The 14,845-nt window shown below is 35.5% G+C and overlaps 1 protein-coding gene across 1 annotated transcript in view; it reads left to right on the forward strand.

Moving 5' to 3' along the window:
- Window positions 1-12,123, forward strand: part of LOC123880546 (SCY1-like protein 2) — a 111,591-nt gene extending 99,468 nt beyond the window's left edge. The window contains exons 9-17 of the mRNA XM_045928720.1: window positions 451-574; window positions 1,607-1,752; window positions 2,958-3,126; window positions 3,434-3,683; window positions 5,464-5,600; window positions 6,891-7,155; window positions 8,247-8,506; window positions 9,539-9,556; window positions 10,698-12,123. Of these exons, the coding sequence (XP_045784676.1) occupies window positions 451-574; window positions 1,607-1,752; window positions 2,958-3,126; window positions 3,434-3,683; window positions 5,464-5,600; window positions 6,891-7,155; window positions 8,247-8,506; window positions 9,539-9,556; window positions 10,698-10,997 (1,669 nt within the window). The 3' untranslated portion in view covers window positions 10,998-12,123. The remainder of the gene's footprint in view (window positions 1-450; window positions 575-1,606; window positions 1,753-2,957; window positions 3,127-3,433; window positions 3,684-5,463; window positions 5,601-6,890; window positions 7,156-8,246; window positions 8,507-9,538; window positions 9,557-10,697) is intronic.
- Window positions 12,124-14,845: the final 2,722 nt, after the last annotated feature.

Consider the following 14,845-nt stretch of genomic DNA (forward strand, 5'->3'; position numbering starts at 1 on the left):
TAACTCCACAGAAAAATCTTCGTTGCACGATATACTTGCAGATCTAGGTGGCCTAACTCGTAACGGAAGCATTACAGGTTTCTCAAGGCTTATTCTGCCGTCAGCAATATCGCGAGTTCAAATCTACTGAGTAGTTTCAGAAGCTAGCTTTAATATTAATAAAATTTAAAGAGGATGGGAGAGCTACTGGAAGTAGCTAATATTGTATTCGTATAAGAGTATGTCATACATGAACATTATATTAATGTTTCAAAAACAATAAACTATTTCTTATGTAGATTTGTTCTCATAACACATTTTTAGGTTTTTCCGGTATAATAATAATATCATGGATTTCCGCAAAGTACGGTCTTTTCCAATATCGTTGTTTCTATTCTATTTTGATTATTATAATCAAAGTGCGGTTTAAGGACGAGTTTGCTGACTTTTGTTGTATCCCAATGGTAGTAGATGCCAGAGTGAGCCAGCAATCCAAGCGATGCAATTCCTAGACGTCATAACCATGAAGGATCCTGTGCAGAAAGCGAATTTCTATCGTGGCCCACTGCTAGAAGCGCTCCCGTTTATACCAAAGGTACCATATTACCATAATAGTAATATTATAGGAATTAGTTAAATATGAAAGACAAGCGTATACTGTAAAATAATAATGTAATCGTTATAAAAAACTCGTTAGGTGGGACCACTCCGAGCCCAATTTTTGTCTTCAGTTTGTTTGTTAACTTTTTGCCATATAGTGACATTGAGATATCAAAAGAGCAAGAGTTTACAAAAAATAGTTAATTTTAGTGAAACTTTCCAGTGCTGCGGACAGCGTGAACATTTTCCAGTAATTTCATACATAGTAAATTTTGATAATGCGCCATGAAATATTTAAAAATATCTCGGTTTTGGGAGTTGTAATATTTTAGGATGTTACGAAATGGAAACAAAATTCCATTGCAGAATTGGTAGTTCGTTACAAAATTCGTTTTGTTATTCTGTAAACACACAGAGTGCTAACAATATTCTCTGAAAATGTTAAATGAAGTAGGTAATTAAATCGCTTAACGTTTTTGCTGATGCGAATCTTAGCGAACTTACTCGTATATATCTAATTTGAATAAGCGTCTTTACCATTGACTCATTTAATATTCTCAGAAATTCATTCAGTACCTATTTCTGATAAATTTATTATGTCCTTCCTAATTCATAGATGGTAGATTCTTCGACTTGTGTTATCAGTCTGTTCTCATTTTAGCTTTTAAATTTTTCAAATAGCTTGGTGTCTTGTTTTATTCCAATTAAATCCGAAAGGAAATTTCAAGTAGCACTTTTTCACAGCAACTTTGTTTCTGTAACAATCGCACTCTCTTTATACTTAACATTTTTCTAGTAGGTTTTTCTTCTTCATTATTATTCTTCTTATTTAATAATAAACTAATCCAATTTCTTCGCTTTTTCACTTCACTCTATTTCGTCTTCACTTTTTTATTCATCATAATATAAAACTTCGCCCCAGCGAATGGCTTTACTGTTTTATGTACCCCGCTGATCTTAAAAGCAACAGGTCGTAAAGCGCCAGGGAAGGGGCGATCAATATGATGAATAATTGAATGACTTTCAGAAACTTCGTTGGCAACATGTGTGGCCAGCTTTGCACCTAGAGGTGAGGACATCTGAAGTGCTGGATGCAGTACTCTTGCCCGTCATTTGGATGACTAACGAGGCTTCCCCGGATGAATTTGTTACCTTCGTTCTGCCTGCTTTGAAGTGAGCTCCTCATAGTTGTGGTAACGAAAGAATCGTAGAACAATTATGTCGACTTAATTTTTATGCCTCATAAAATTAATGTTGAATAAAACCAAGATGGGATCGATAATTTACATATAAACTCCATTAGGGAGGAATTATTCCCAGAAGTCAGTCAACGGTCACTGACTGGGTACTTTGTTACTGACTGTTGCAAACACAAGCTGAGCAACAAAATTTTAGTACTGAGAATAATTTGTTAAAAGCAAATTAAACTTCATATATTCAGCATTAATTTTGTTTTAGAATTGCCATAGAACCCTTTGCGGAAATCCATGACAAGAAATTTAAGCGAAATCACTTTTTCAATACTCTGAAAGATAAAAGAATTTCACCCATATTATTTTTATACTACTATGCCAATAAACTGCTAATCTTGTTTACTATATGCAATAATTTTCTGATGTTTCTGAGAATGACCTGTTTCTCCATAAATATATTCAGTGTCGACATTGCACAGAGCTTTTGAGTGAAGTTCATAAATATTAGTTTTGGCCTTTGTGTCATTTGACTAAAAACTGCGTAGTTCATTCAAAAGCTACGCCGAAAATGCTGCGACACCTGTAGCAATAGATATGCTACGCACGATATGTTTGCAATGTCGACATGGCTTATGTCACATTCATTGCCACGCATGCACGCTCAGTCCATGCGGATTGTGTCCGCAACATATAAATTACTCTGTGTACTCATATTGTAGTTACTGCTTTTAGCTCCGAAAATAATAAATGAAACAGCTCACAAAACCTTAGTACTATAAATCCTATACAACGAGTATGAATTTTTTTTTAAGAAGAAACAGCATTTACGAGCAAGAAGTATGAATTTTTTGCAAAAGAATTAAGTAACTTTATAAAATACATTGTATTTATAATCTGAAATGTTAAATTAACATTTCAAATGCCTATGCAAATCAATACGATTTTGCTAGAATAAAATTCTTAACATTTAACTATGCTATTAAAATTAATCTGTATAATGTTTTTCATTGCCTTATATTTTCTTTTCAGAATACGATGTTATGAACATTATTTTTAAAATGCACAATTTTGGTAACGATATTAGAGAGTTTCGGCGTTGTTCTACGATTCTATGTGGCTACTAAATTTACTACGTTTCTTTTCACATTAAATCGGCAAAAGGGCGCATACTATGTTCAGATTTAGGTCGGTGGATTTCAGGAACCTAATGAACTCGCCGAAGACGGTCCAGGCGACTGTCACTCTGCTGGAAAACCTGCATATTGTGATGCGTAAATGCCCGCAAAACGAAGTAAACAAGGAGATCATGCCGCTTCTCTACAGTGCCATGGATAATCACAGCCATCAAATTCAGGTCGGAAACCTCACATTCCGGTTTACTTTCCTTTTAAAGAAAATCTTTTAACACCTCACTTTTAGGCATAAAAGCAACGAGTACGGAATATTAAAAAAATATTATTTAGTTCGCGATAGATCTTTACTTCCTTGACCAGAAAACCTCATCAGGTCCGTTCATGTTAATGTGATTTCCACAACTCTTGTCTAGAAAACTAAATAATATTTATCTCTGGGTTTTTGAGAGTCTATGAGAAATTTTACTCGTATTCAATATGGACGGTAATATTATTTCAAATAAATTGAATAAATGTTTAATTTTTCAGACGGCATCTCTTATAGCTGTACAGAACGTATCAGACTGTCTGTCTGATGCGGCGCTGCATCACGTCATCCTTTCTAAAGTGAGGATCCTGCTTGAGAAGAACTCGAGCGATGTTAAAGTGATAAGCCTCATTCTAGGCTTCTATGAGAAGGTACTCATGCGCTTGGAAAGGAATCACATTGTGGAGGAAGTAATTCCCACGCTTCTCATGATGAGGCTCACAGACCCAGATATTATTACTCGGGTCGTTAGTAAGTAAACATTGAATATTACATTCACACGGGAGTCCGAAACAAGCTTTTCTAAATGAGGTAGATACTTCCAAAAACGTGGGTGCAGTAAGCAAGCGCGCGAAATCTATGGATAAATTGAGTTTTTTAACCAGCAGCACCAACTCTTGGATAGAAAATAGTTTATAATTTAAATAAATAAAAAATACTCAAAACAGATAATAAATAAATAAACGATAATATAAAATAATAAATGACTATGGTTTATAAATAATCCGATTCGATTAGAAGCAATTACGGTACTACAATAAAGCTACAAATGATTTTAGTGCAATAAAAAAGCAAAATGTTTATTTCACTAGTTAGATGTAACACATCAATAAATTAAAGCTAAAAAGAATCGTTTGAAAACAAAAGCCACAATATAAAAACAGTAAAAAAGTAATATAAAAAATGTACTAGTGATATCTGTACTTATAATGTCGGAAGTTAAACCTCATACAGTTTTATAAAACATTTAAAAGCTTAGGTCCCAACAATCAGACATTTCATATTTATGATGATAATTGATTAACATTGTGAAGATTGTGGGGTGAATGCAACAATCCATCAATATGAGATACCCGGTAGGTGCAAAAATTTCCACTATTTTACTTTACTGGGAAAAAGTATGCAGTAACCGTAGACTTGACACCTGGGTTGTACAGAACTCAATCAAAGCGAATCTTGTTTCCACTTCGATGAGGAATTAGATTTCCGTCTTACCTATTAACACAGTTACATATTTATTGAAATTAAATTGGGCTGAATAACAAAAATAGTAAGAATTTATGGCCAACCAAATTTCATATATTCAGGATTATTTATATAATCAGTGTCAATTCGCATTGGTCAAAAGTTTATTTCGGACTCCTGTGTCGGCTCAATACGAAATCTCCATTAATATTTAATCATAATTATATTAACAGCAGCGAAAATATGTGAAATGTTACTATGATAATTTTGTATTTCAAACATTCAGTTACCTGTAATGTATCTGTAATAATGTTGAATTATTGCTTTGCGTACAGAAGTAGAAAATATTGGAAGGGGATGGAGGAAGCATACGTAGAAAGACGCTGGGGATTCACAATGGCTGCCGACTGGTGTTATTTGTTAAGAATAATTTAAATGAAAAATTGAAAACTTCAATTAATGAAGGCTTTATATTTTATTCTTTTTATTTGTTTATTATAGCCTAGCGCCAATTATTAATTGTACGTAAGTATGTTGTTTAGCATTGCGAAAATGTTATGTAATAAATATACCTATGTGTGCTTGCAGCTTTTAAGCGAATGTTGGATTTTTACTAGTGTACGACCGAACTTTCGGCCACCTTTGGCTAAAAAACCACCTTCGGCAAAATGGGCCGAAGTTTTTGCCGAAGCCGAAAGTTGTCAATGCCACAATTGAATGAACTGTTGCGAATGTGCGAGAGTTTAATTATATTTAAAAACTGAATAAATATTTAGTATAATTTACATTATGACAGTTTTATTATTCATGACAATATATTCAATAAGACAACAGTCAACATAAACATTTAAAAAAAACTGTTCTTTAACTCACTTTTAGCCAATCTTGAACTGATTTTTTTAGGGTTATTAAACTTTCGGCTTCGGTTTCGGCCGGAGATTGTGGCTATACCTACGCGATTAATGAGTTCCGACTTCGACTTCGGCCAGAAATCGACCTATGGTCGGACACAAATTTTTACTGATATTTTTATTCAGGTTTTTTAGTCAACTATAACAATTTACAGAACTTTATAAATGCATCCTCTTGGAAGCCAAATTCGGATTGACCACCAATGTGATGGCTACAAAGATGATACCTTCTTTGGCACCACAGACTATCAATCCTTCTCTAAGTTTAGATCAATTTGGAGGTCTTATGGAGGTAAGATTTTAAATAACCAATTATAAAACACTAATAATATATTAAATTGTGTCTATCTGCTAGCTTTTCACGGCAGTCAAAAATTATATAAAATTAATTAATTAATATCTGATGAAGGTAGTTAGATAAAATCGATATTTGGCTCATTCGATGTCATACAATCTGTTGCTAGGAGGCCAACAAGATTGAACTTGCATAAATACGGGTGTTTTGAAGGTTTTAGTTTAGTCTCCATCTGAGATTCGGAGCGATATCGCATATTTTCGGTATTTGGATTATGAACTAGATAATTAGATGTTGTGATAGCAATAACGCTCTAATTAAATTATTTATTTTGCCACTAGTTTTTTAGATTAAAACTCTCGTATAACCTCTACGGATTGAACCTGTGTTTTTGCGTAGGTTTTGGGAGGACATTCAAATAATTCGATACAAATAATTAAATGATACCTGTTTTTCTGAGCGAAACCAATAGTAGCTTAAAATTTTACTTGGACAATTTCCCCAAGTAAGTGATCCTACTGTTCTCTTCTCTGCAACTATTAACGAACACTGTAAGGTACGAAACATAATTACTCCATGTTGGATGCCGTCGTTGTTAAGGCATAAAGATGTTAATGCTATTGCCATCGCTAATGCGTATTTAGTGCTCAATTTCCCCCAGACTTGAGACTAAAGTATTAAAAAAACTGTAATCGATTACAGAATACTTAATAGTACCAATCTTTCAGGTACAGAAGGCTCACTTCGCAAAGACATTTAAATAAATAGTGACTCTCGTTACAATGCATTAAGTACAATTCAGCTCGCATAGCCCTGTCTTCTAAAGTTTAACAAGCTCTTTTCTTTTTATCAAATTCAAATTTATTTGCAGAAACATTTTTAACTATGAGATGTTATTATATAATTTCACTAACTTCCCGGCTTCACACGGGTGTTTAGAGTTGTAATTTTACAAGAAAAAAAACAACATAAAACTGTACGAATGAACCTTTCTCTTGAACTCCTATCTATTGGTGAAACCCGCAAAATCCGTTGCGTAGTTTAAAAGATCTAAGCGTACGTACAGACAGCGGAAAGTGACTTTATTTTGTACTAAGTAGAGACAGAGATATATAACGCAAACACTTATCTCTGATATAATATATCTCGTATGAATCTATCTCGAGTCAAGTGACCAAGTGAGCTCGACTACCTACCGAATTTTTACCGAATCGAATATTTCTGGCTTAGTGCTTTACTAAGCCAGAAATATTCAAAGAAAAAATTAATTAATCTTCTCACACACAGATCCTCTATGAAATGTTGGAAAACATCGATAAGAGCCAGCGCAGTAAGTTGAAGCCGGACAACCCTGCAGTGCCAAGCCCAGAGCGCCGAGCCCTGCGCCATCAGATGAGCACTGACAACCTGCCAGCGCCACCTTTCAATATACCCAATCTGCGCGTTGAGCAACGTAAGACTTCCAGCGCGGAAGACATGGCTCGCAAGAACTCCATCAGCGTTGCGCAAACTTCCACTTCTAACACGGGAAGTGTAACAGGCGGATTCAGGAGTGAGTACTTACTTATAGAACTAAACATATATTATAATATACTTACCTATGTACTGAGTTATTCAGTAGTTCCTAAATGATGGAGACATTAAAATGGGTCGTATTTCATCGAGCTACTCGCTTCGCTCGCCACCTCCCCCTTTGCTCCATTCGGTCTGGTAGGCTCGCTAACTTAAACTTCCTTATTGAGTTTCTGGCTTCGTACTTTACAAAAACACTCTAGAGATTGGTGTATATGTCGCTGGTATATTATCAAAGCCGTGTTATTATATTGCACTACTGAAATTATTAATTATAATTAGATTAGATTAGGTTAGATTGTCAATCGACTTCATTTCTCACAATGTAACTGCCTCATTTTAGTGTAATTATAATGTCACGGAGTCACTATAGTGATATTATAAGAAATCTAGGTATATTATGAGTGAAGTCGGTAGTGGGAGACGTTAAGCGTTCTGATTGGTCAATTTTTTCCAACCGCCATTCGCAAAACAATAGTAGTAAACATTGGAGCGTGTGCGAAACTTTCTGCCTAAAATTATTGTTTAAAATTGTTAATTTTATTCATTAAATTTCTTTAAAATGTGTGACAGTGAACATTTGGAAGTGATTGAAACTTCAAACTCATTAATTAATAGCAAGTGAAAACCAGTCTCACATTGTGGCATGAGAATATTTTTACATAGAGCTACGAAAATATTACAGTGTATACAATAATATACCTGCGACATATATAGACATATAGACGGCAGTTCACGAATAATATGATAGCGGTTAAGTGGCCAGGTTTGTACACATAAACACATCTGTGTTTCTTATAATGAAATGTGGAAAAAAGTTTTATTACATCAACGACTTCAGTTAACACTTGAACATAAATCTGAATAACGATTGTAAAATATTTATATTTAAGACCTCTTGTCTTTTATTAACCTTTGCATAGTATAATTTACACAGCCTATCTAATAAACATTGAATAATGGTTGAAACATCATTCAACTTAATACAATAAAACCACTGTTATAGGTCTTTTATAAGTGAGGAAGTATTGAATAAGTGTAAAAAATTAAATTTTGTTGTATATTTTTTAGATACTGGTATCGGCCAATGGTTCTTTGGATCAAACAATTCAACTGCTGACGGCAATAACTTCTTGCGAGTAACAAATGTTTTTCCGAATCGCCGCTTATCGGACAATACACTGATGACACCCAAAATCCGAATCGCTCCATCTTGCGCTTCTTCCCCTGGAGGAACCCCCGGTGGCACTTCGGGACTGCCCACTCGGCGTCACTCCAGCATTGGGCCGCAAGAGCGCCGCGGCTCTGCCGTCAATCTATCGCCACCGACTGTAAGTCACAGAACTCAGCCAGAGAATTAACCCCACACAATTAACTCATTTACACCATCCAATCAATTAAATATTGACATACCTGTTAATCTAAGAGAAGAGATGTAGGACAGTTAACGGTGCTCTCCAGGACTACATAGCTAATGGTGAAGTGTCGGTATTGTTTTGGCAGGCTCACCAGTACAGAGGAAGGGGCGGCTCAGGCTCGAGCCTGTCCGTGCCGTCGACCTCACATTGCGTCGTAAGTGATGTACATCACCCTCAACCGCCTCGAAAGGTGTTCCTTAAACCTCTATTGAATGTCGGTTTGGAACGGCTTGAATCAATGTGGACTGTCTCTTCTTCGGTCGCGTCTTCTTCCCACACGGACTGGGTGAAATCGTGGCATTTCATCATCATCACATCACACACGTCCATCTGCACGAACCTGGTTGGCGTCTATCACATTGTGCGAACTCTATCTGTTTGATCATAAAATTCATCGCATAACATCGTCACTAACATTCCTGCGAGGAGACTCAGACCGAAAACTTCAAGAAAAAATGAAGTGATGCATGCTCGTTAAATTGTCTTGTGAACGAACCGCGATGCATGTTGCCTCGTCACGTCAATGTGGCAGTCAAACCTACGCAGGGAGAGTAGTCCCTCCCGTAGCTGTCCACGCTATCTCGACTCTTCACCTTCGAGGACCCTCGTCGAATCTGTGTTTTCACGGTAATAATTGGCAATAAAATTGGAAATAAAACTTAATGACATGACTTATGGAATAACTTGTAATCAAAATTCGAAATTCAATACAAAAATTTTAAAGCGAAATCACTTCTTGAAACTGTAATGCAACGGTGACATGTACAGTTTCAAAGAATAACACGCGGTCGACTTGAGATTTGGGCTCTGCGATACGCTTTAAAGTTTCGTCTTAGTAATTGTTAATGAAGTCAACGCAAGTGTCATCTTCTCTTCCACGTTGAGGCTAAAAGCCAATCGGTTAACGCTGTCTCATTTACTGTTGCTATTTGTTCTTCTACGCAGCTTGCACGGAGCATGATCGTGAGTATGATCCTCTCTTACATGTTTGTCGTTGAGTTACGACTTCTATAACATCAACGATCATCATATAATAATGTCTCACTTAGATGTTGTCGATAGTTACATAAGCCTTCTTATAGCATCCAAAAGTCGCTTTCAATTTTAAACAGGCAACATCTCCGTGCATAGAAGCTACTTGGTCTGTAGTGTAGATTACCTACTAATTAATTTCTGAAGCACGAGAATATAAGCTCGACACGCTTCAAACCGCGCTGGAATAATGTACCTATTAGAAAAATTTAAGGCATGCAATAGTGTCTTCTACTAATTGCTTTCAGATACCATACAACGTTTATAGTTTGAAGTGAGATTATATTTGTACCTACTTATTACAATTTATTCATTATAAGCACTTAATAATAAGTAATAAGCAATAATTCATACAGCAATAGCAATCATATTTTTTGACCACCTTTTAGCTATCCCAAAATCAAAGCTAAAAATATTCATTTTCTAAATCCACTTGAAATACAATTTTGCATGAAGGTAAAGTTGGGACAACAATGAAGGACTCGAAGAACGATAAAAGCCAAAAGTTTGACTACCTAGTGGTTCCTCTGCGTTGAGTGTAACCAACTGCCAGCGTATTTGTGATGGTCGCAAAATTTTAAATTTTTTGAGTGGTATTGTCAGGTACATATCAAATCGCCTGAATCATCCGTAATTGTTACAACACCTCATACGCCTGGATAAACAGGTGCTGTGAAATTTAATATTCAAGGTCTAGGTATCTTTTCTGAATTTTTTAAAAACTACTTCAAACATCTCTGTTACCTTTGACGTCTCGGCAGAATCTTCTGCTATCAGTAACTTAAACAAATTACCCTAGAAACTTTCAGCTTTTATCAAGCACAGATGATATTCTATGTTATATGACTCCATCGCATCCCCTCAATTTTTTTAAGCTCCTGGGGCCTTTATATAATTATGACAACTACGTCACTTGCATGAAACATGATAACATACCAAGCTGTTACTTTTGTTTCTTGTTTATACTTTATGTCACGGTTGCCTGATATAAAACGGTCGGAACAATAAAAATCAACGAATATTTATTGAACAATCAATATATTTGATTACAATACAATTATACGATGTGTAGGGTGGATCAATGCCGAATACGTCATCGAGCGTTCCATTCTTGCTGACGTCATCGATGCAGTCGATCAGGTCCCGGCGTCCGTCGGCGTGCCTCAGCGGATCGCAGGGCTCCGGAATATTGCAACAGCTGAGCAGCGGCATGGTAAGGCACTTGCCGGTCGGCTCCCACGGCAATGTGCCGCAGGTCCAGCAGCCCTGGGGCACGCTGCAAGGCGCCACGGCTGCTGGGTACAGCGCGTTGCGGCACACGGCCATGGCAGTCAGGAAGTGCCCCTCACTAAACATTACACTGACGCGTTAAACGAATCGACGGTGACGTCTACTCGTAATCGCAAATCAGCACGCTCTTTATCTCACTGCGTATTTATGTTTGTCGATTTGCGGGTGGAAACTACCGGGCGTTGCACCGACGGACTCGACCGGCGGTGGAGCGCTCGCTGCGCTCGTGCGCTTTCCTCGCAGCTCTGCCGTTCTGGCGATCCCCGTCCGATCCCTCCATGTCAGTAGATCCACTGTCGGTGTTGTACAAAGTATCACAACTTTACATTTGTTTGCTTTTACTTTTTCCTTTGTTTTCTTGTAATTAAAAATTATTTTTAACTTACCATATTTTATAAGACTGATTCGGAGTTTATTTACATTAGCTCAATTATTATGAAATAATTTCACTCATTTTCGAAAGTATGTTGCGGTAGGGAATGGAAAGTAAGCTTTAATTGATATAATGTGGACATATCACTTCTCCGTGAGAAAAAATGTGAATTTAATGTCCAATTATATTAAAAAAATATTAGAAAATTTAAAGATTGAGAATTAAATTATAAAAATGTTACCAAAATAACGGTATACAGCAAAGTGTTGTATATGGTGCTGTGATATGGTATTGTTGTATTTATTAGAAAGTATATTTAAAATAAAGAAGAAATCTAATTTTTTTTGATGATATACTAACTACTAAAGAAGATATATTATTTAATATATGCATATATTACTCAAAGTATTATAGGTTACAGAGGTCTAGAGATAGAGAGAGACTTAAACTATAAAATGTGCCAAATTCATCTGCATTACAAGTGTGGAATTCGACTTAAGATTTAAAATATATTTTTCGGATACATACAACACGAGTTACTCGGAATGGAGGTGTGCACCAACTTTTTTAAATACTTAGGTACACACACATTAGGCATATCTGTTAAATTATTGTAAGAAACTAATAATTTCAAATAATAGTACCTGAATAACTATTTATTTTAGGACTACTTACACCTTTCTACAAGAAACTTTTAATAATAATATTTTTAAAGATGAATATTTAAATAGGTAACTAAATACAGTTAAAATATAAGTATTTACTTACACTAAGTTTTATTTTTACTGACTTTTACATTTTATTTTTATATATTTTCAGATAATTACAATAACATATTTACGAAAGTTTATGCATAATTATTATATAAAATAACAAATAACAATAAGGTATGGTTAAATTGTACTCGTATTCCTAAAATTAATATCACAAATACTTGGTAACGACGAAATATAAATAATGTCAGAATTACATGAATTTCTAAAGTAATTTGCGTATCAATCATTCAATGACTGACTGACTGACAGACAATCTACTAAACCTAAGTCGGTTGACCTAGAGGTTTGAAATTTAAAAGAAAAAAATTCGTTGACCTTAGAGTTGCAATAAATAAAGTTTTGAGAAATTTCAATGAGTTTTTACAAATATTAGATATATCTACGCGGAAATAAGCTAGCGATTAGATATACAATAAAAGGTAAGCTGTTTTATCTCTATACACTTTTAAAGCTCACGAAAATCCTAGTGTGCACAATCGTCCGACCCACAAATCCTTGGGAATTCTGTGTTGAACTTGTAATAGCGGCAATTTTATTCAAATTTTCAACTAACGTACCTACATACCCTAATGCTTTAAAACTTCACCTATATTTATCGTAAGTACCTATCTTATATTTATAACTAAACAGGTTCCTTCAAGATTATAGCACATTATAGTCAATATTAGTATACCGACTGAATTCTTAAGATTTTCTGAATCGAAATCTTTGTAGGTACCTACATCATACATATTCTCATAATAAATCTAAATCTATACTGTCTCATGTAAAAATATTAAGTTCAAATTAAACTTCTCCTGTAGTTTAGTTTTAATTGCTTTTTCGCTTGTAAGTGCATTGTGTAGTGCTGGTACTCTTATGACTACGGTATTAGGTATATATAGAATAGTGCTCTAGGAAATGTGTAGAGTAGTGATGTAGCAGCCTCGGTGCGGGCGAACGGGGGCCGCGCGATTTTCTCCGTTTCATTAGCGTTTCGTGACTCAAATTCCTTTTCTAGAGGTGGCAATAGATATGCTCGAAGCTCGCACAAAAGCATGCCAGATACTAGTAAATGCAAGCTACTACCTTTTACAAGGTTTTATTAGAATATGCAATGAATAGAGACTGTAATGCGGCACCGTCTGGTCGCTCAAAAAATGCGAAAGCACACCATGGCATGCGGCGTGCGCTCGCATTCCAGCGCATTTCCTCCATCGGAGGCATGTGGTCGGCTACTGCAGCATGCGAATACAATTCCACGCGACGCGTACCTTGTGAATCGTACTTAAGTGTCGTGGAAAGCGAGTCGGGAAACGGTAATGAATTCGGCGTCCGGTCACATGTGAGCTCAGTTTCTAACTCGTGTTTATTGTGGTTGCTTCCAGCACCAGCTGTTTTCCGGGCGTACGTAAAGCGCGTTAGATTTTATTATACTGGGAGCGGCTAGCGGCGCGTGCGGCTCGCTTCGCCCGTCCACGCCTCGCTCCCCATCGCGCATCGCTCCCTACACTCATTCTTCAGTTCTTGTAAAGTTTCACCAGTCAACATTCGCTCAATCATTTTACACGCTTCAGAAGACTCTCGGACTAAGTTTTGCAAAAGTTGATGCATGAACACATCCGAATCCTCTACAAATATGTGAGAACTTAAATTGTGTTTATTGATTTGCACATTCGCACCTTCTGAGTTCTGACGGATGGTGACGCTTTGCACTGATCACATCATGTTCTCGTACCTACAATATTTACAATTAGCTTACATTTAGATAGAAATTATTATTATTCAATTACATTTTCTATTATCTAAAAATCTTGAGGGAATCGTAAATATATGAAGTATCTATAAACCGATGGGTTTTAGTTTTTATTAACTAGATACATATGTATATCAATATTATTTTATAAATATTTACAAATAACCTAATTATTAATCTCTATTTTCTCGTAAGCATGAAATAGATAGTTGATAGATAATAAATGGAAGGGGGCTAGCTAAAAATCAAATCTTATTATTTTAACATGTTTTTAGTCAGCAATAATGTACTTACTCGTATAATTTGGCATTATTGGTTTATAGTTTAAATTAATATGTTAAAAATAAAAATACTGATAGGTATAGGTATAAAACGAATTATTACGATCAAAATATTCAGCCAAAAGTTCAAATTATCCTTAACCTAATTGCTTCCTTTAAGAGAGTATTTGAAGCACACTCCATACAAACGAAGATCAATTCTTATTGAAACTTTAAGCAATTGAACACAAAGATGTAATGTAAATTTTCGAGCCACATTAACTTTCTTATGAAAGTACAGCTGATGCAGATATTATTAGTTTCTAGGGTGTGTCTACAAAATTTCTTTGACTTTAATTGGTTCACGTTTACTAATATTATAAAGAGGAAAGAATTGTTTTTTGCTTGTAATCGATAAACTCTGAAGCTAAAGAACCAATTTTAATAATTCTTTCACCATTAGACAGCTACTTTACCAAGAAGTAACGTAGCTTACAAATTACATACGTACCGCGGATACTCGCAAACTCGCGAGCAAAAGTTATTATTAAAGTAAGAATCAAACTTGGCTTGTACGGAGTGCGCTCGAAAGGAGACTACTCTTAAAGTTTTGAAAACTAGACTATTATTATTGTTTAAAGAAAATACTTTATTTATCATTTCTATTAATAAAAAGAAAATTTAGTATTGATAGAGCAGAATTGATAGTGTACTCGTATATATTTCGGGAACTGCGCGTCATATATTTTGTTCCCCGCGTGCTCACAGAACCCAGACCGTTGCGTA

This window comes from Maniola jurtina, chromosome Z, assembly GCF_905333055.1.
Source record: "Maniola jurtina chromosome Z, ilManJurt1.1, whole genome shotgun sequence".
Taxonomy (NCBI): domain Eukaryota; kingdom Metazoa; phylum Arthropoda; class Insecta; order Lepidoptera; family Nymphalidae; genus Maniola; species Maniola jurtina.